Here is a 21,509-nt window from a genome sequence, read left to right as displayed (position 1 = left end):
GATGTGTTCTCAGTTCTTTTATTTTTGTTTTTACTTTCTATTTTTACTTTTCATTTTATTTTCGTTTAAGACTTCTTAGTTTTCTATTTTTCGTTCGTTTATTAAAAAAAAAAATTGCTCATAGAGCGATACTTAGCCTCACCAAGCATTAACTTTTGATTCTGAGCATTTTGACACTTTTTAGCACCCCGACCCCCTCTTTTTCCAAATTTTATTCCTCCATTTAATCAATTATTAGAATGATATAATTCGTCATCGCCTATCAAACACCAATCAATGCCCAATCACATGAACCACAAATTACCATGGTAGTATTTTCTCGCTAGCTAGCACCACACAGCTAGCACCATCATAAACTTGAGAAGACCTCTTCATTCGGCGTCTGCATCGTGAAGCTGACTCGGGTTCTGCCATGCATGCAGAGCCGTGCTCTGGGACGACAGTAACTGGGCTGCGAGTGTCTATCAGCTTTTATTACGTAGCCCACGCACACATCCTCAGGCTGTTATCTTAGTCGACGCCCAAGGACAGGTATGCCTCTGTCACTTGTAAATGCTGGGATGGCATCGAGGCTGTTTGTTGTTGCTGTTTACGGAGTGAAGAATAGGGTATTGATCTAGCGGCGCGAAAGGGCCCGACTGTCCTTCGCTATCCCGGCATCATCTTCACGTTCGTCTCTGGCGTCACCATTGATAGTCAGCGATGAATTCCGTTTTCGCGCGCTTTCTCTTTCGCAACCGCTACATTTTGTCGATGAACTCCGCCTGTTTGGAGTTCACTCTATATAAATTGTCTTCGTGCTCAGAATCTAGACCATGGCAGTGTGCCGTCGCGATCCGCTCATCCGACGGCAGTATTCGGCGATTCGTTGGGTTTCGACCTTCGCTGTTGTCGGTTGTGCAGAGTGCTGAACTTTCTCTGGCTGCTGATTGCGGGGTGCGCGAGGTTGCTCGGCTGCATCGCAGTCTCACGTGAAAGCTAGCGCACGTGACCGCATAGAAGCTTTAGCGAGAAAAGCTCGAGGCAGTCCTTGCCGATTCAATACCGATATCTCTCTCTCTCTCTCGGTGTCACCGTGTTTCTTTTTTCTGGCTTCATTTTAACGCGTTAGCGATAAAGGCTTCAGTCTGCATAAAATCCGGCGTCGGTATAGTCGGCGTTGTCGTGAGCGAAAAGAGGGGCATCCCTCTGGCTGCTGACATGGCGGTCCACTAGCTGACCGTCTGGTTGCGTGACGTCCCCAGATTACGTCGCCGAAATGGCGGGCGCTGCCGATTCGCTGCCGAGATATGAGAGGGTGACGTCAAAATCAAGCGTTCCAGATATATTGGATCCCGTCTTGCACGCACTGCCCATTGGCAACAACTTGGCTAAAACGGGGACTTGTCAATCTCGGGTGGTCTTTCGGACCACCGGGTAGCTTACGACCGTATGCTAATCAGGTCGTCTGAGATGAGGCACATGTTAAAATATTAGTGATTAAGCGAGTAGCGAAATACAGATAGGCGAACGAGAATCCGTAATCGGAGCCAGCAAAAGGGAGCCATTAAATCTGTCGTGTCATAGCCCTTAAAATGGTGTATCCCAGTTCATTTTGATTGCAGTTGCTGCTTCGGTCGCACCGAAATTTCTATAACCTGATGAAGCAAACTAATAAATTGCCGATTAGCTGGGGGGGGGGGGGAGTTTTTGTCATGGTGCATAATTATTTGCTGGCAGAAAAAAAACGTTGGAGAAGACTTAGACTGTTTAGACAGAGAAGGAGAATAAATCGAATGGTGATGAATAGAAGCAGAACAATAAAAGTGCAAGTAAATGGGGAGAAGAAAATTTGAGATGATCTGACTAGATCGGCAAGCGAAAAATATATGTATTAGTTACGGTGCGAACATCACTATCAGAAAACGAACAAAAATAAATTGAACGATCCGACGATTTATGTACCTGACGTGACGGTGCATCATAGGCGTGAAAGCTACATTCATCGTGCTAAAGGAGTGCCTTCCTCAAATTATGGCGATGAGAAAATAAAGTGCAGTTTTCGCATGGAAACGCTGGCTGCGAATGCTGCACAAATGTTTGGCTACCAATGTATCTTGTCAAAGGCCCTGTCCTCAATATATGCTGTGATTTTCTTCGTGAACTGCTGCGTCTTGGCTTCATCTGCCTGTTCCTGCAAGTTCACTACGAAAATACAGATAGCCTGTAATTCTATCTTGAAAAACTGCGCTAAATGTTTACGAACAACAAAACAGAACAAGGATACAACACACGTGGCGATGTGACGACAAACCTTTAAGGAACATGATTATTTTATAAAGGGGGCACAAGTGCCACTTATAGGTCGACGTATAATCAACTAGGCCCAATCCTGGCACTTTTATCTGCAATTTTACTAACGTGGCCACGCATGCAGTGTGCTCTATACGTTACCATTCACCTATGCGTTACCTTTATTTTTATCCGAGAGATCTTGGAACTGTATTGGGGCGCGGGTCATCTCCGCAGTGCATCTGCAATTATTTCCGCAAAAATATGGCGTGTAATCCTAAGATAGCATTTCTACGTTAAATGTTGCTGTGTATCATTGCCAGGTGTGAAGGAAACTGTAGATTGTGTACCTTATATGGCACACGCTGCCATACCAGTGTGTCTTAGGACCTGTTTTATGCTAGAATAGTAATCTGGATGGTAAGTATACAGTCAGGGGAGGAGTAAAGAATTCAACCTTACAAGGCATGCAAAACGCGTAGGCTGCGGGTGAGGTTCAACAAAACGTTGCGGGCTAGTTGGTTCATCGCAAGGGGGAACAGCACAAGCTACACACGGACAAAAAGGGGAGTGTGTGTGTGTGTGGCGCTGTGTGTGTCTCGTCCTCCCCTTTTTGTCCGTGTGCAGCTTGTGCTGTTCCCCCTTGCGGGTGAGGATCAGGTGACTGCAGATCTTTCAAGGCTGCCGGTGAGATTGTGCCAGGAAAACTGGCCACCATTTGTACGCAATGCCTCACGACCAGAATCGTGGATGAATGCTCACATTACCCTAAACAGTCCCGCCGCGGTGGCTCAGCGGCTGTCGGCTAATCAACCCAAGGACGCAAGATCGAATCCCAGCCGCGGCTCCGCTTATCGATGGAGGCGAAAAACAAAGTGCCCGTGTGCTATGCAATGTCAGTGCACGCTAAAAAGCTCCAAGTGATAGAAATTGCTGGAGCCCTTCAGTACTGCGTCTCTGATAGCCTGAGGCGCTTTGGGACGTTACTCCATAAAAAAAAGCAATTAACTTAATCCGTTAGAAAGGGGAAGTTAATGACTCGAAGGCTATGGCTAACAAGATGCTTACTAAGGTATTCATTAATGGAACCAAAACGACCTTAGATTGCAAATTACCTGAAGGGTAAGGCAGACATTTGGAAAGATACTGGATAGTAGGCTATGCTCACACCTCAATCACGTGCTAGAGAAATGTGCATGGTCTAGCAATAAGTCTAGCAACTGATAACATGGTCTAGCAAGTCAGTGGTCTAGCAAATCCTTCATAGATTACAAGAAAGCACTTAACTCAGTCGAAACTCCAACAGCCGTGCAGTCCTTGGGGAATAGGGGTGTAGATGTAAATATACTTGCATGTATCTGCAACAGTTGCATAACCAGCACAATCCATTATCCACATTATAAAATCTCAATCACAAAAGATGTCCGTCAGGGAGACAGTATATTTCCAGTACTATTCACTGCCTGTTCACCGGAGTTATTCAGACACCTTTATAGCAAGAGGAACGGGAGGAGGGGGTATAGGTAATGGAGAACACCTTAGTAATCTGCGATTTGCTGATGACATTGCGTTGCTGCAGTAATTCAAGGGACGCATTGAAATTACTTCTTAAGCGGATATGCTCTTATCATTGGTATATGTCAAGCTAAACTATATCAACCTAAGCAGTCATGCGGAGCCTCTGTGGATATCACACATTGCTATATTCTAATAATATGATACGTTGTGTTGTATCACACGAGGCATCACATTAAAGGCATGCACAGATTTCCAGGCAGTGCGATCGAATAATGTAATTTTGTAAACAAAATAATGTAGCGCTTAATCAGTTTTTTACGAAAGCATGCCTGCCACGTTGAGGGGTAAACAAAATAAAATTTCGCTTTGGCTTTCGTCCTGATCACAGAAGTCGCAGTGATGGCTGTATAGCACCGAAAAATAAAGTTGCTTAGTGTGTGGCATACGGATATTGTTCTGCGCGCAGTAGGTACTGGGAAGGTTCGTTAGTGCACACGTATACATAATGTTACAAAACACCCCTTTAAAAGATTAAATTTCGAAATGTTATCTGTGGCAAGCTTTAGTGAACGCATCGGTTCACTTTTCTCCGGTTAAATATCCCGACGTGTGTGACCTGCCATTTGTCAAAAAGGCAAACTGTATGCAAACCGGCCCGTCTTGCTTCTTTGCAGAACCTGGCGTTCAGCGCCCGCGACCGGGACAACATGGCGCTGCGGGGCCTCATCCCCCCTGCGGTGCGCACCGTCGACATCGAGCTGCAGGCGGTCATGGACAACATCAAGCTATACGAGTCCGGGCTGGCAAAGTACCTCTACCTGCGGGAGTTGCATGTGAGTGGCGCAGAGGGTATGGTCACCCAGGTTTAATGGGGGTGGGCAAAAGTAGATATTGGCCGCCATTCGCCCACCAGTAAGAATTGTAGCTCGTTGCTGACAAAACTGGCAGCGAGCCACGATTTTTACAATGAGAAGTACTACGATATCGCTGGTTTTGCGCATGCCGTTGATGCCGTCTGTCCGCACTGCTCTATGCAACTGTGTGTGGCGACGATCACTTTTTGTTTTCACTACATTCAGCCCTTATAAGTACTTACGGTTGAGAAAAACCATGCCACAGGATAAATGACGTCGTAGAGAATTTTCTCTCGTCGTTCTTGTTGTGGTACCGTCATGACTATAGGTGCAAGTACGAAACGCTGAGTCCACTGAAATCGTTTTTTTTTTCACTCATGCTTTCTACAAGTCTTGTTTGTATCGAGAAGCCAAGTGATATCAGTCAGTATACGTGGTCATCCGTGTACTCGGCAAACTGTCGTTCATGTGACCTATATAAAAAGCGAAAACACCACGAGCAGTCAAGGCACAGCGCTCTGTCTTGTCCCTTCCTCCTTCGTGTTTGTGCTGGTGCACTGCTTTTTCCTAGAACGTCGTACCAACAGGGTGGCTAGCTTTCGACCTTGTGACGGTTGCGATATTTGCCGTTTTGTTGTCGAGCATTATTATTTACGACGGGAGGTCCTTTTCTGCGCAGGACTACAACGAGAAGCTGTTCTTCCGCGTGCTTAAGGAGTACACCGAGGAGCTGATGCCGCTGGTGTACACGCCCGTAGTGGGCGAGGCGTGTCTGAAGTACAGCCTTATTTTCCGCCGCCCCAAGGGGATCTTCCTGACGGCCCAGGACGCCGGCAAGCTGTACGAGGTACTGGGAAACTGGCCCGAGAAGCAGGTCGACGTGAGTAGACTTTGTGCTTATGTTTAGTAGGTAGGGCAGCAGCATCCGGGGCTCTCTGCAGGTTTAAGATGATTAAGCTGAATGTATCGACGGCCTGAATAATGAGCGCCTTAGAGATACATACCTTAATGGTGCTTATGTCGCAGGATGTTTGATGTTTATTGCGCATGCCAAATCGTAAGCTCCTGCGCTGTGTTATATAGTTCAAAATTATGTGTTGTGGTGTCGCATAGTATTGTCATCTTCGTGTTGTGGCCCATTCCGGTGAATTTAATTAAACCAAGGTCAACTGTAGCCGACTAGCCCGACAGCAAGTTCGCTTGCTTGTTTCGTAGTTTGGATCGCCAAGCTAGCAAATAGAACATGATCGTGTTCACTAGACACACTGGTACACCCTGGACTGTTTCAAGTAAGGTGGAAATGTTACACGAGGCTGAAATGTTTACTTTTGGGGCGGAGGTTTGAGATTCGCTCACAGAAACACTTCGCGTGAAGGATGATGAAGTCTGTATAGTTGTCAGTGGCGCCTAGAAGACAGATCATGCGAGCTTGCCTCTTCAGTGACGACTCTTTCAGTTGAATGAATATTTCAGCTGTTTATATACTTTTACGTGGATGATTCCTTGCTTCCTCTGTGGAGGGCATCTGCGTGAACAGTACGGTAAAAGGGCAACACGTAGTCCCATCCCGCTGTAGACACTTCGCGAGCTTTCGTTTCAGGCTTCATCTCAGGTCCAGGGGGTTGGCCGTGTACGGCCAGCAGCCTCGGAAAAAGCGTCCTGCCCTGGAGGGCGTCATGACATGGACCTCCGTGCATGGAGCTAATTGTCTCTTTCGCCTTTTGTGCGGCGTTCTTGGCAGGCCATAGTGGTGACCGACGGAGAGCGCATCCTCGGACTGGGCGACCTGGGCGCCAATGGCATGGGCATCCCCGTCGGCAAGCTCGCTCTGTACACGGCGCTGGCCGGCATACTACCCGAGCGCACGTTACCTGTGATGCTGGATCTGGGTACCAACAACGAGGTAAGGGACGATGTTTACTGTTCTTTACTGTTCTTTCCCCCCACACATCGCATGAACCGCCTCCTCATTGCGTTTTGTGCTCAAGTGATCTTGACCGTAAGCTTACCTCTGACAAGCGGCACTGACGGTACCGATGGAAGGAAAGCGATTGCTGCATTACTCCACACGGTACTCAAACCAGCGTCCGTTTTGGCTCGCTTATATTTTGCGGTGCGTAATGCGCTTTGCGAACGAGATAAGCGGGGGTCCTCCAAGCCAACAGATTGGATTTCAGGAGCGGGCAAAGTAAATGACAGGGACTTTAGGTTGGAATATGCGAATGGGAAGTTTTTACAGATGAAGAACACAGTGTCAAAATCGGGTCTGTTCGAGGGCGATGGGAAAGTCATTTATCCTATAGTGACGTAATTACACTGATGATGATGACCATGTGGCCGCTATAACTAGCTTTGTTTTAATCATATGGGGCCCCTTTATTCTGAATAATTCAGCTTCAACCGCGAAAACTATTTTGGACTGTCGATGTCTCAAAATGACGTTAAATCGACAGCTCGTCGGTGTGCGTTGGCATGTTTGAAAAAACGGCGCAATAGAGGTACCAGACGGCGCCGCAACTTACGGGACGGTTGGTTTGCGTCTGGCGCCTCTCAAAGGAGTTTCAAATGTGGGGGCTTTAAAACTGTGCCGCTAGTAGTAAATTTTTCCCCGTCAGCTTGCGCGCTCTCCAGGAGTGACCCTGCGTGCACGTTGCGCAGATCCTGCTGGCCGACCCCTACTACATCGGACTGCGCCAGAAGAGGATCCGCGGCCCCCAGTACGACGACTTCGTGGACGAGTTCATGCAGGCTGCCGTGAAGAGGTGCGTGCGACCGTGCACAGCTGCCGTCTAAAACGTTCTTAAGAGTGCCGAGCTCCGGATTTAAGTGAAACACGTATCTAAAGAAAGAGGTCGGAGAAGGGAAAAGCTGTCCAACGGTTAATGTCCGGTATTGTCGATGCAGTGACTTTTTTTAGCCGCCGTTTTGCTTGAGCAACATACGCCCAGGTATGACTACACTTCTCAGTTTTGTTGCACTTGCGTTTGGTCGTATTGTAAAGGGTCAATGCGTTTTCATTCTTCCACAGTAATTGATAAGGGTCTAATCCCACAACTGATGTTTTCATTGAGGCATCGTTTTTTTTTATTTTTATTGTATTCTGTTTTGTATTATGTAATGCGCAGCGACGAACTAGCACAGCTATAGGTCTCAGTTTCCTCAGTCTTCTCAGTAAAGGCAGTTTGTGACACCGAAGTATTGGACGTTTTTATCTCGTTGCGGGTGTAGCCCGTATCGAATCCCGGCCGTGGTAGCCGCTTTTCGACGGAGGTGAAAAGCAAGGCGCCCTTGTGCTGTGTAACGTCAGTGCACGTTAAAAGAACTCCAGGTAGACGAAGTTTCCGGAGCCTTCCACTATGGCGTCTCTAATAGCCTGAGTCACTTTGAAACGTTAAACCTATAAACCAATCCAAAATTTTCGTGGGTGTGTTGAGGCTGCAAACAGTTTTTCTTGAACTTTTCATGGTTAGACATGCACAGTTGCTGTGAGTGGCCGCGCGTGTGAAGAAAGCCGCATTCTCCTAGCTTTCTGAACCAGGTCCTACTACAGGTGAACGCGTGCTTAGAGTGCTTCAAAAGCCTGCAGCGACTGCGGGGGGCGTTAGCGTAACAACGCTGTCTGCTTTGTTGCATGCCTAACAGCTCACGTCTTCAATGTCTCGCAGTTTCACGTCCGATACGCTACCTGTATACTTTCAATGTTGCGAGAGGCAGATCCTCAGCTCTTGTGCATCCGGAAAAAAAAAAGTTTATGGTCTCCATAGTATGGAAGGAACGAGTATATATTGATGTCTTTGGTGGAGACATCTATTGAACCCACTGTTGCGTCGCTTGGGTGGAATGAAGACAACAAAATGTAAACGCCGTGTTTTTTTTTTTGTTTTTTTTTTTAACTGCTCGTGCTTGTTTCTTGTACTGCTTTTATCATACGGCCGTTTATTCCTTCTCTTCGCGCTCGCCTTTACACTTCCAGGTTTGGAAGGAACTGCCTGATCCAGTTCGAAGACTTTGGCAACCGCAATGCATTCAAACTGCTTGCGAAGTACAAGAATAGCTATTGCACCTTCAACGATGACATTCAAGGTGAGCGGGCTTTTCGGCGTGCCTATACATACGTGGATACTGTACCAGCTTGTCCGTTCCTTTCTTAGGCGTGTTAAGCATATGCTGCGTTTTTAACTAACTTTCGGGAGTTTCCACTTTTAATAGGCCTCAAGACGAACAGCGTCGGACTGGCTTTCTGCCGGTAGTGAGAACACTACTCTGGGACTGTATGGGAACAGCTTGGGGTGTGAGGGGTGAGGGTGTAGCTGCTGAACACGCTGCTTGCATTCTCTTTCCTCAGACAATAATTGCTAAGGGGGACGACGCAAAGAAAAAATAAAAATTAATTGCCCTCCCTGCGCCGCTATGTTCCTATGTCTCTAGGGCAAAGTGCGTGCATTAACTCACTCCTTACCCGGAGCATTTCAGCAGCCATTTTGCGCCGGAGCTTTGTCATTCGATATATTTGATTACATGCAAATTAAGCGGCCGGAAACTGACTTATTGAAAGCCACAGCTGAAAGTAACTACCATCCTGCCCTGTAGACAAACGCCGATTTGTGACGTAAGCGCGATGCGGCGGCGCTTCTGTCGCCAGGCTGGGCCGGTTGGGGGTGAAAACTAAGCTTAGCGCCCATAGGAATACATGGACTCGAAAAGTTTCAAAGCAATTTTCTAATTTCATGGTGCACCTATGATCGCGTTATTCGGTACAGAGCAACCATGAACATCCTAGAACAGATCACAAAAGTATGAAATGTCATTAACGAGGCGAAGTGTTTTTAAAATACCGCGGAACGTATGCGGGTGCGAGTTGAGAGGGCGACCCATAAAAATACATGTAAACACAACTTACCGCAACATTTTACTCGGTTCAGCAGCGTTGAACCCTTCTCATTTTTTGGTGAACGTCTTGTATCACACCCCGGCTTCATATTGCATGGCATACTACATTCCTTTGCAAGTACTGCAAGTCTGACGACTTGCGGGCGGGATCGTTCACAGCACGATAAACTGACCGCGCACAGTTGCAGACGGCAACGCTCCACCGGCGCTGTCGCTAGCAGACGCTCCGGAGCGGGAGGCGGCCGCAATTGCGTATCGCCAGCTGCGCTGTCGTCTGCTGCAATGCGCAACTCTTGTTCGGTCCGTATTTTCGTACGGCGTTTGATAACTGCATTTTAAATGCATTTCTGTCTAGGATGTATGACTTGAGGGACAGTATTATTAGGCTAATTTACTCCATGTGGCAGCATATCAGACTGTAAACAAAACTACGTGATTCGCTGCATGAGCATTTTCGGGGTGCCTGGATTCACAACATAGATTATTCAGGGAGTTTTAAAAGTAGACCGCCTCCGCAATGACGCAGAATACTTCTTCAAAGCGCTGGCCAATGTTTAACGACCGGCCACCACTTCTGGTGCTCTGCGAAACGAGGAAAATGTTGCGGTATGTTGCGTTTACTTGTGTTATTATGGGTCGCCCTCCCAACTCGCACACCCACACGTTTCGCGGCGTTTTAAAAATACTTCGCCTCGGTCATGAGATTTTATACTTTCACGATCTGTTCTAGGATGTTCACAGTTACTCTGCACCGAATAAGGACATCATAGGTGTCTCGTGAAATTAAAATACTGCTTAGAAATATTTCGGTTCCATGTATTCCTGTGGGCGCTAACCCCATTTTTCACCCTCAGCCGGCTGCGACGCCGCTAGCGCCCCCTTTGTTTGTAAACACGGTGTTGGTCTATATAGTTGCCGAAAAGTCAGTTCGCACTTCCAAGGTACTAGTAGGCGTGAATGTCTCGATGTACTGTTGTTTGGAGGAGGGGGGGGGGGGGTGGATAGTTGTCCGGAATATGGCGGGAGACGAGATGCGAATATTTCTACCCAAAGAAGTCTGCATGCTCTCTCTAGGCGAAGGTCGCTACGTTCATTACGGACTCCTTGTTCTCTAGTCTCCCAAACGCTTCACATTCCCCGAGAGAATGAGGGGTGCATGAGAGACGAGCGAGACCGCCCGTGTCGATGTTTTAGACCTCAGCTCTTTGGCGACCATTCCTGCGTTTCGCGGCGTCGTCGCCGTCCCCGTTGTCCCTCGTAACCAGTTCCGCAGCCAGGGCAGCGCACTCTCCTGTCGCTGCGTGTACCTTCCTCCGCCCTTGTGTTCTCCGGTTGCTGCGCGCGCTCCTGAATGAATGGATCACCAGTAATTGACAACAACGAAATACATGTGTAAAGAAGACAAAGAACAGAAAAACGCTGCGGCATCGCCATCACCATCGCTTGTCTCCGGCGCCCATCTCGCTCGCGCTGAAGCTGTGCCCTGCGGCTGGTAATTCGACCCTGCCGTGCCCGAAGTACTGCCAGTGCTAGACGTTCCAGCCAACCATTAAATCCACATTTCACTTGGTGGAGGTCAATCTGAGGTTCCCTGTACCCATCTCGCCCTGGAACTTCGCAGCAGAACATTGACTACCCCAATGACGGAGCCGACTTCATTGCACCTACCTCCGCCAGTCACCTGCACAGGTGCCGTTCGTCAACGGGACCCGGCTACCTTCAGTGGAAGCAGCGATGACGACGTCGACGATTGGCTGACCACTTACGAACGGGTCAGCCGTCACAATAACTGGGACGACAACCGTAAGCTCAACAATGTCATCTTTTACTTGAGCGACGTCGCTAATCTGTGGTTTCGAAACCACGAGTCGGACTTTGGCACCTGGGCGAATTTCAAGACGAAATTTTCTGATGTCTTTGGCCGCCCCGCCGTCCGAAAACTCCGCGCGGAACAGCGTCTTCGGTCGCGACTGCAGCTGCCCGGTGAAACGTTCACCAGTTACATTGAGGACATTGTTGATATGTGTCGTCGCGTTGACCCGACCATGACCGAGGCCGCTAAAATACGTCATGTCCTCACAGGAATTGATGACGGCGCTTTTCACATGCTCATCGCGAAAGGCCCCACTACGGTCAAGGAAATCTATGACCTCTGTCAAAGCTACGACGAGCTCCGGAGGGAGCGTGCTTTGATTCGCCAGCCTCATACATCACTTGCTGGACTAGCCGCGGAGAGGGAGTCATCTAGCCTCTCTGAAGACATCAAGGCTTTTGTACGCCAGCAAGTCGCGCGACAACTGTCCCTGCAGCCCTATGTTAAGAAGTCGTCACCAACTGGCCTTGTTCCGGAGCTTCGCCATGCAATCCAACAGCATGTATCTGAAGTCCTCCCTAATCCTGTTCCTCAACCAGCTCCGGTCGCACCTTCAATGCCGTTACTAACGCCCGCAGTTTCATCGTCCGGCGTTGCGCCACTGAGCTACGCTCCAGCATTCGCGCCGGCTCCTCCTCAAGTATTGCGCCGCACGTATGCCGAAGTCACTTCAAGTCCACCGCCTGAGCCAGCATATGCCTATGCTTCGCCCCCCATGCGGTCGGCACCAACAGCTTTTGCTCCCCCCTTGCTTCCGACACGATCTCCATGGCGCACATCAGACAACAAGCCTATTTGCTACCACTGCGGCATCCCTGGGCACACTACACGCTACTGCAGGCGCCGAATAAATATGGCCTTTGCTGCCCGGCCTGCGCCACCTTATTTGGCCCCCCAGTTCCCAGTCCCACCGGGTCCTCCAACAGCACCCCCTGATCCTCCGGACTTTCTCCCTCGTCGTTCGCCATCACCACGTCGCCGCTCCATTTCGCCAATGCGCCGACGACCCGCCCAGCCGGAAAACTAACCGCCGCAGTTCGCGAGGCACGAACTGTGTATCCGACCGAATTTCAAAGTCCTCGTCTTAATCCCGCGAATGTTATTCCTGTCATCGTTGAAGGTGTTCATACTCTTGCGCTCGTCGACACCGGTGCCGCTGTATCAGTTATCAGCCGAAAACTCTGCCGCTCCATCCGAAAGGTGACTACGCCTCTCGAGGGACTATCGCTTCGTACCGCATCCGCTCACAGTATACAGCCGACAGCTATCTGCACCGCTCGCGTCGTCATTGCTGCAGCCTTGTACATCATCGAATTCGTCGTTCTCCCCACATGTTCTCATGACGTCATTCTCGGCTGGGATTTTCTGTCCCAGCATCATGCTATCATTGACTGCGCCAGTCCTCAAGTAGAGCTCATTGAATCGAGTGATGCACCGTCTGATGCCCTGCTCCACGAGCCGTGTCCTCGTTTTGCGACCAAACTCCTCGTAGCACATGACACAACCATCCCACCCGTTAGCGCTGTTCTGGTTCCCCTCACTGCCTCTTTTACCACCGCCGCGACAGTCCTCTTTGTGCCCTCTAACGTTGTCTGCCGCTGCCGCCACTTACCGCTGCCGTTTGCCGTCCTTGACATGAAAAACGGCCCTAGCACACTTCTGGTAGCCAATCCTCTTCCGTCTCCCGCTATGTTGATCGAAGGGGAGTGCCTCGGCCGCATCGAGCCCGTGGACCTTCTGTTCACCTTTGATGATGTGTCATTCCCTGTTTGCCAAGTTGACGCCTTGACTCCAACTCGTGTGGCTTCAGGTCCGCTACAGCGGGACCTTTTTGACCATTCCGTGGACAGCGCTCTAGAACCGCGCCACCGCGAGCAACTTCTTGACCTTCTACACCAATTCCGCGCCTCCTTCGACATTCCGCAATCTTCCTTGGGCCGCACGACGACCGTTTCCCACCTCATCGACACTGGCGCTCACCCACCTCTCCATCAGCGGCCGTATCGGGTGTCCCCGACTGAGCGCCGTGTTATCGCCCAACAAGTCGATGACATGCTGCAACGCGGAGTAATTAGAGAATCCTGTAGCCCATGGTCGTCTCCTGTGGTCCTAGTTAAAAAGAAGGATGGCTCCATACGATTTTGTGTTGATTATCGCCGCCTCAACAAAATCACTCGTCGTGATGTGTACCCCCTCCCACGAATCGACGATGCCCTAGACTGTTTGCAAGGCGCAGAAGTCTTTTCCTCACTCGATTTACGCTCCGGGTATTGGCAGGTGCCCATGGCAGAGGCGGATCGTCCTAAGACCGCCTTTATTACTCCATACGGACTATACGAATTTAATGTTATGCCATTCGGACTCTGTAACGCCCCAGCCACATTTGAAAGAATGATGGACACTGTACTGCGCGGCCTGAAATGGAACATCTGTTTATGCTACCTCGATTATATCGTCGTCTTTTCAACCGACTTCCCGACCCACCTGACTCGACTTCGCCAGGTCTTCACCTGCCTAACCCGCGCCGGTCTTCAACTGAACCTCAAGAAGTGCCGCTTTGGTGCCCGCCAGCTCACAATACTCGGACATGTTGTGTGTAAAGATGGCGTTCTGCCTGATCCTGAGAAGCAGCGCGCCGTCGCTGACTTTCCGGAACCGACCACTTTGAAACAACTGCGAAGCTTCGTGGGCCTCTGCTCGTACTTTCGTCGTTTTGTTCGGAATTTCGCAACCATCATAGCCCCCCTTACACAGCTCTTGAAAGTCACCCCTAACCTCTCCTCTTGGTCGCCAGTCTGCGATGATGCATTCGCGACACTGCGCAATGTTCTGACGTCACCACCAATCCTTCGCCATTATGACCCTACTGCACCTACAGAACTTCACACCGATGCCAGTGGTGTCGGCCTCGGCGCCGTCCTCGCCCAGCGCAAGCCTGGCTTCTCCGAATACGTTGTCGCCTACGCAAGCCGTGCTCTCACCAAAGCCGAGTCCAACTACTCCGTTACCGAAAAGGAGTGCTTAGCAATCGTGTGGGCTGTAACGAAGTTCCGCCCTTACTTATACGGCCACTCCTTCGACGTAGTTACAGATCATCACGCTCTCTGCTGGCTCGCGTCTCTCAAGGATCCGTCTGGCCGTCTCGGGCGCTGGGCTCTCAGGCTTCAGGAATACGACATCCGTGTAGTGTACCGCTCTGGCCGCAAGCACTCTGACGCCGACGCTCTTTCTCGGTCACCGGTGCGCTCGCCTAACTCATCGTCCCCTCCTCAAGCATTCTTGTCAGCACTCACCATTGAGGATATGCCTTTCGAGCAACGACAAGATCCTTTGGTTTCTAACCTGCTGGATATCCTTGGCACTACTTCCGCGGCTACGCATCCTCGGGCACTCCGCCGACAGGCCTCCCATTTCGCCAATCGGGACGGCCTTCTCTACCGCAGGAACTACAACTCAGACGGCAGAACGTGGCTTCTTGTCATTCCGCGCCACCTCCGCTCCGAGGTTTGTGCCCACCATCACATTGACCCTCAAAGCGCTCATGCCGGCTTCCTCAAAACCTATGATCGAATTCGTCAGAGGTACTACTGGCGGGGAATGTACAATTTCGTACGGCGCTACATTCGCTCTTGTACTGCCTGTCAACAACGCAAGATTCCTCGCCACCCCGCTGGCCCCCTCCAGCCTTTACCGTGTCCAGCTCGCCCGTTTGATCGCGTGGGAATCGACCTTTATGGTCCGCTACCATGCACTGCCGCTGGTAATCGATGGGTCATCGCCGCAGTCGATCACCTGACCCGTTACTCCGAGACTGCTGCACTTTCCGCGGCGACAGCCCGAGAGGTAGCCCATTTTCTTCTGCACCACTTCATTCTTCGACACGGCGCCCTTCGCGAGCTACTGAGTGACAGAGGTCGTGTCTTTCTTTCCGAAGTAGTTCAAGAGCTCCTGTCGTCTTGCAAATCGATACATCGGGCTACAACCGCGTATCACCCGCAAACAAACGGCCTCACGGAGCGCTTCAACCGTACGCTTGGGGACATGCTCGCAATGTATGTTACATCTGAATCGGGAAGCTCCAACTGGGACCAGGTACTGCCATTCGTAACGTTCGCGTACAACACTGCCACCCAAGCAACAACTGGGTTTTCGCCCTTCTTTCTCTTATATGGCCGTGAACCATCTTGTACTCTGGACACAATTTTGCCATACCATCCAGATGCCTCTGAGTACAGTGCTTTGTCAGATATTGCACAGAAGGCCGAGGAATGCCGTCAGCTAGCTCGCACGTTTACCTCCAACACTCAAGGCTATCGCAAAGATCAGCATGATACCGATACCCCTGCTCCCACGTTCCTGGCCGACAGCTTCGTTTTGCTATGCGTTCCTGCCACCAACAAACTAGACACCAAATACCACGGACCTTATCGCGTCTTGGAACGCAAATCCCCTGTGAACTACGTCATCGAGCCAGTCACCCCTTCTTCCGACCACCGCCGTCGCGGCCGCGAGGTTGTCCACGTTAGCCGCCTCAAGCCATATTACAACCCTCTGGTCGTCTCTTCTCCCTGAGTCGCCAGGATGGCGACTTCTTCACGCGGGGGAAATGTAAAGAAGACAAAGAACAGAAAAACGCTGCGGCATCGCCATCACCATCGCTTGTCTCCGGCGCCCATCTCGCTCGCGCTGAAGCTGTGCCCTGCGGCTGGTAATTCGACCCTGCTGTGCCCGAAGTACTGCCAGTGCTAGACGTTCCAGCCAACCATTAAATCCACATTTCAATGTAATATCGGCTTAGTTTGCGAGACTAAAATGGATGTACAAGAAAAATAATACATTCGTGAAGTATCTCTTTTTCTGATAATAGTAGTTTGCGTCCGATGCGTATCCATGCATATTTTGCTTAATAATGCTAATTGCTTTACTTTTCCTTGTGTATGCAGTCGATCGCGGATCGATATACCGAACCCGGATATATCGGATTATTGAAAATGTCGTACTCTGATTATTCCCTTGAACATCTTATCGAACTGCCTTTGAGCGAAACATTCGACATATCGAAATGTGCGCCATGCCCCTGCAAGGGGCGCTTCTCATAATGGCGCCGCACGGTCATGCTTTGTGTGCTCATCCGCCAGGTGGCTTCCCTTTTCGAGAACTGGCGCGAGGGGATGCTCGGAGCGCGGGTGCGCGCTCATGTAGTGGGTTGATACTCTGCCAAAGGGTGACACATCGCTGCAGAAAGGGGGCCGTTAACTTTGGTCAATCGTATTCACTTCTTCTGGGATAAAAGTGGCTCATCTGTTGGTGTGGTTTTTTTAAATTATATATATAAAGAGTCATAGATATATCGGGGTGCAGCGGTGGCGTAGCGGTAGAACATCCGCCTCGCATGCAAGAGGACCGGGGTTCAAATCCCGGTGCCGCGCAATTCTCCACCGGATGAATAAAAAAAAAAAAAAAAAAAAAAAAAAAAAAAAATCTGAGTGTCGATGGAATTGCATAAACAGGTTTGAAGTGCGACCTGATGCCGGTGAACACCTCCGGCAACGCACTCCCTCACCAGAACAGGAGTTGGCCACCCTGGTGCAGTAATTGGCCACAACCTCCTATGATAAGCTTCATAAAACCCCGGCCCTCAGTCACCAGCGGCTGCGGAACAACTGACCACGGCGGCGGTCAGACCTGTGACGCAGCAGGGGGTGCTAAGAAAGCCTGGCTCCGCTGGACAGGCCGCCATTGGAAACTGACCCTGGCAACGTTTAATGCTAGAACCCTAGCTAGTGAAGCTAGTTTAGCAGTGCTGTTAGAGGAACTAGAGGGCATGAAATGGGATGTCATAGGGCTTAGTGAGGTTAGGAGGCCGAATGAGGCATATACTGTACTGAAGGATGGGCATGTACTGTGTTATCGAGGTTTACCAGAGAGGCGACAACTAGGAGTAGGTTTCCTTGTCAATAAGTATATAGCGGGTAATATAGATGAATTCTATAGTATTAATGAGAGGGTTGCAGGCATCGTAATTAGGCTTAATAAGCGGTATAAACTGAAGGTTGTACAGGCCCATGCACCTACAAGTAGTTATGATGACCAGGCAGTTGAAAGCTTCTATGAAGATGTAGAATCGGCAATGCGAAAAGTAAAGACGCAGTATACTGTACTAATGGGCGACTTCAATGCCAAGGTAGGGAAAAAACAGGCAGGAGACAAGGCAGTAGGTGACTATGGCGTTGGTTCTAGGAATAGCAGGGGGGAGTTACTAGTTGAGTTTGCAGAGCGCAGTAACTTACGAATCATGAATACCTTCTTCAGCAAACGGAAGAACCGGAAATGGACATGGAAAAGTCCTAACGGAGAGGCTAAAAATGAAATTGACTTCATAATGTGTTCAACCCCCGCCATTGTGAAGGATGTAGAGGTAATCGGGAAAGTGCGATGCAGTGACCACAGGATGGTGAGGTCCCGAATTAGCCTAAATCTGAAGAAGGAACGCAACAGATTAGTAAGAAAGAAACCCATCAACGAATTAGCGGTGAGGGGGAGAGCAGAAGAGTTCAGGATCTCGCTACAGAATAGGTATTCAGCTCTAACTGAGGATGGCGACATTACCCTAGAGGCAAGGAACAATAATTTCAGAGATATCATTACTGAGTGCGCGGTAGAAGTAGGCGGTAGGATAGTTAGAGAGGATACCGGTAAGCTGTCTAAGGAGACGAAAGATTTGATTAAGAAACGCCAGAGTATGAAAGCTTCCAATCCAACAGATCAGATCGAATTGGCCGAGATATCAAAGCTAATCAATAAGCGCAAGGTGGCCGATATAAGGAAGTATAACATGGAGAAAATTGAGCATGCTGTAAAGAACGGGGGAAGCCTTAAAGCGGTAAAGAAGAAATTGGGCATAGGCAAAAACCAGATGTATGCGATAAGGGACAAGGCGGGCAACGTCATCACTAATATGGACAAGATAGTCAAAGTAGCCGAGGAGTTCTATACAGATCTCTACAGCAGCCAAAGTAGTCAGGACCGTAATGAGATTGGCGGTAGGGAAAAACAGTCAGACGTTCCACCAGTGACGAAAGACGAGGTCAAGAAAGCATTAGAAACTATGAAAAGGGGGAAATCAGCTGGAGAGGATCAGATAACTACAGATTTGCTGAAGGACGGGGGGGATATCGTGCTAGAAAAACTGGCCACCCTGTATACGCAGTGCCTGGTGTCATCGACGGTACCGGAACCATGGAAGAATGCAAACATTATCCTCATTCACAAGAAAGGGGACTCTAAGGACCTTAAAAATTACAGACCAATCAGCTTACTGTCTGTTACGTATAAGGTATTTACTAAGGTAATCGCTAATAGAATCAGGACAACCTTAGACTGCAATCAATCAAAGGATCAAGCAGGGTTTCGGAAACGGTACTCTACTATCGATCATATCCATACCATCAACCAGGTGATAGAAAAATGCTCGGAATATAACCAGCCCTTATACATAGCATTCATTGATTACGAAAAAGCATTTGACTCAGTTGAAACCTCGGCGGTGATGCAGGCATTGCGAAATCAGTGGGTAGACGAGCCGTACGTGAAAGTGCTGGAAAATATATATAGTGGCTGCACAGCAACCATAGTTCTGCATAAAGAAAGTAACAAAATTCCCATAAAGAAAGGTGTTAGGCAAGGAGACACGATCTCCCCAGTACTATTCACAGCTTGTTTAGAGGAAGTATTCAGAGACTTGGAATGGGAGCAGTTAGGGATAAGGGTAGATGGAGAATACCTCAGTAATCTGCGATTTGCTGATGACATTGCCTTGCTAAGCAACTCGGGGGATGAATTGCAAATAATGATTGATGACCTAGACAGAAAAAGTAGAAAGGTAGGCTTGAAAATCAATATGCAGAAGACTAAGGTAATGTTCAATAGCCTCGGGAAGGAACAGCAGTTTACATTAGGTAGCGAAATACTGGAAGTAGTAGGCGAATATGTCTACTTAGGACAGGTAGTAACCGCAGATCCGGACCATGAAAAGGAAATAACAAGAAGAATAAGATTGGGATGGTGCGCATTTGGCAAGCACTCGCAGATTATGACTAGCAGCTTACCGGTATCGCTCAAGAGGAAAGTATACAACAGTTGCATCTTGCCTGTACTCACCTATGGGGCTGAAACGTGGAGGCTAACCAAGAGAGTTCTACTTAAGTTGAGGACAACCCAGAGGGCTATGGAACGAAAAATGGTAGGGGTAACATTAAGAGATAGAAAGCGTGCAGAGTGGGTCAGAGAAATAACTCAAGTTACCGACATTCTAGTGGAAATTAAGAAGAAGAAATGGACATGGGCAGGACATGTAGGGCGAAGAGAGGATAACCGATGGTCGCTGAGGGTAACAAACTGGATTCCAAGGGAAGGAAAGCGTAGCAGGGGGCGGCAGAAAGTTAGGTGGGCGGATGAGATTAAGAAGTTCGCAGGGGTCAAGTGGATGCAGCTAGCACAGAACCGGGTTAAGTGGAGAAATATGGGAGAGGCCTTCGCCCTGCAGTGGGTATAATCAGGCTGATGATGATGATGATGATGAGATATATCGAACTACTTCGAGATCCCATTCGGGTTCGATATATCCGACATCATCTGTACGTAGCCCGTTTGTTGTCAACATAGTCAAATCACGATAACAAGAGAGAACTGCGAAAAGAAAGTGGTAAATGTGAAACCGCTCTGACAGCCGTCGAGTTATCACTGTACTAGGAAGTTAACATGATCCTCTGTATATTAGGTGTTCTTTACTTGTCCTTAGCACCGTGGTGAAGCTGCTGTCACAGCTTTTGCGATCTTGCGATGTCGGGCCTCGTTTCGAGTTGCGTAGTCACTTCTAGTAAAGGATCAGTATCAGTTGTTTAAGCGTCGCAGAAAAAGGCGCCGTGTTTTCGTTGAACCTTCCTTCTGAGCACATACTACGTTTGTCATAAGCTCTTCGTACACTCCCGGGCACCCGTTCTCTTCCAAAGCTGTTTTCTACGTACGACGAAGGGTTTGCGATTTTTTTTTCTCTTGCCGGGCGGCTTTTCGCGGAGAGCAATCAAAAGCGAGCAACGTCAACTTTGGGTGAAATATGGAGTGCTGCGATTGCTGTCACATTACACGGAAGGAAAGTGAAATTCTTCCGATGACTAAAGCTAACCCACTGCCAGCGCGTTGTGTGCAGAGTTCTGAATTGGGCTTGACTCCTGTAGGTTCCGTAGGAATCGTAGCAATAAAATGTTGAAACGTATGTGGTCATGCGTATAGCTGAGTCGGTGTAGAAAATCGCATTTTTTTCCCCTCCATCTCCGCGCGGTTCGCAGGCACCGCTTCGGTGGCCGTGGCGGGTCTTCTAGCCAGCATGCGCATCACGAAGACCCCGCTGTCATCGAACAAGATCCTCTTCATGGGCGCCGGAGAGGTGAGCGATTGCAGTCGTTGCGAGCCGCGTGTTAGCGCACTCTAGATTTATTGAAACGCCATAGCCCCTTGAGAACGGAATTAGACTGTAATAAGACACAGCCTTCATGGGAGTGAACTTGGCAGCGCCTGTCCGGTTCGGTGGCCCTATTGCAGTACCAACACCGGCCCGAGTATTTACGAGAAATTGATTTGCCTTCGATCAGGTTATTTCGGTTATTATGAGCGTTTATCTATTGCTCTTTATACCCGGAAAGAGAAAAGCTGACGAGCATAAGATAATTTGTCGTGCTAAGGGTGCCAGATGCCGTAACCGTATGCATACGAATGCACTCTTCTAGCGTACTTGCTTCTTTCTTTTCTTTTTTCTTTTTCCGGCAGCAGAATATGTGGGCCTGAGCTAGAAATATGACTGCTGTCGCCAGGCATGCGCATTTGGGTACCAAGTGCATAGTGCATAAAGCAGCGTGGGGCCAAACGGTGTGCAGCTGATTTCGCTGTCTGCTCACTTATTTCTGGTGCACAAAGTGAGCGTTGGACTCTGGGAAGCGCTCTCTTCGGCCTTTGAATGTTCCATTTGGCGCCTAGTCAGCGAGAAGGAATAGCCGCTGTGCCAGTCAAGGTAGGGGTGTTTTCATTGCAGTGATTCGGTTATACCC

General features: G+C 49.2%; 1 protein-coding gene across 2 annotated transcripts in view; it reads left to right on the top strand.

Moving 5' to 3' along the window:
• Men (NADP-dependent malic enzyme) overlaps positions 1–21,509 on the top strand; it is a 194,884-nt gene that overhangs the window by 156,126 nt on the left and 17,249 nt on the right. For both annotated transcript variants that reach the window (XM_084603162.1, XM_084603168.1), the window contains exons 3-8: positions 4,464–4,622; positions 5,323–5,523; positions 6,385–6,546; positions 7,302–7,405; positions 8,617–8,726; positions 20,754–20,851. In XM_084603162.1, coding sequence (XP_084459288.1) covers positions 4,464–4,622; positions 5,323–5,523; positions 6,385–6,546; positions 7,302–7,405; positions 8,617–8,726; positions 20,754–20,851 — 834 coding nt within the window. The remainder of the gene's footprint in view (positions 1–4,463; positions 4,623–5,322; positions 5,524–6,384; positions 6,547–7,301; positions 7,406–8,616; positions 8,727–20,753; positions 20,852–21,509) is intronic.

Source organism: Amblyomma maculatum, chromosome 1 (assembly GCF_055883805.1).
Source record: "Amblyomma maculatum isolate TAMU_Amacu chromosome 1, ASM5588380v1, whole genome shotgun sequence".
Lineage (NCBI taxonomy): Eukaryota > Metazoa > Arthropoda > Arachnida > Ixodida > Ixodidae > Amblyomma > Amblyomma maculatum.
This window is presented reverse-complemented; position numbering and strand designations above follow the sequence as displayed.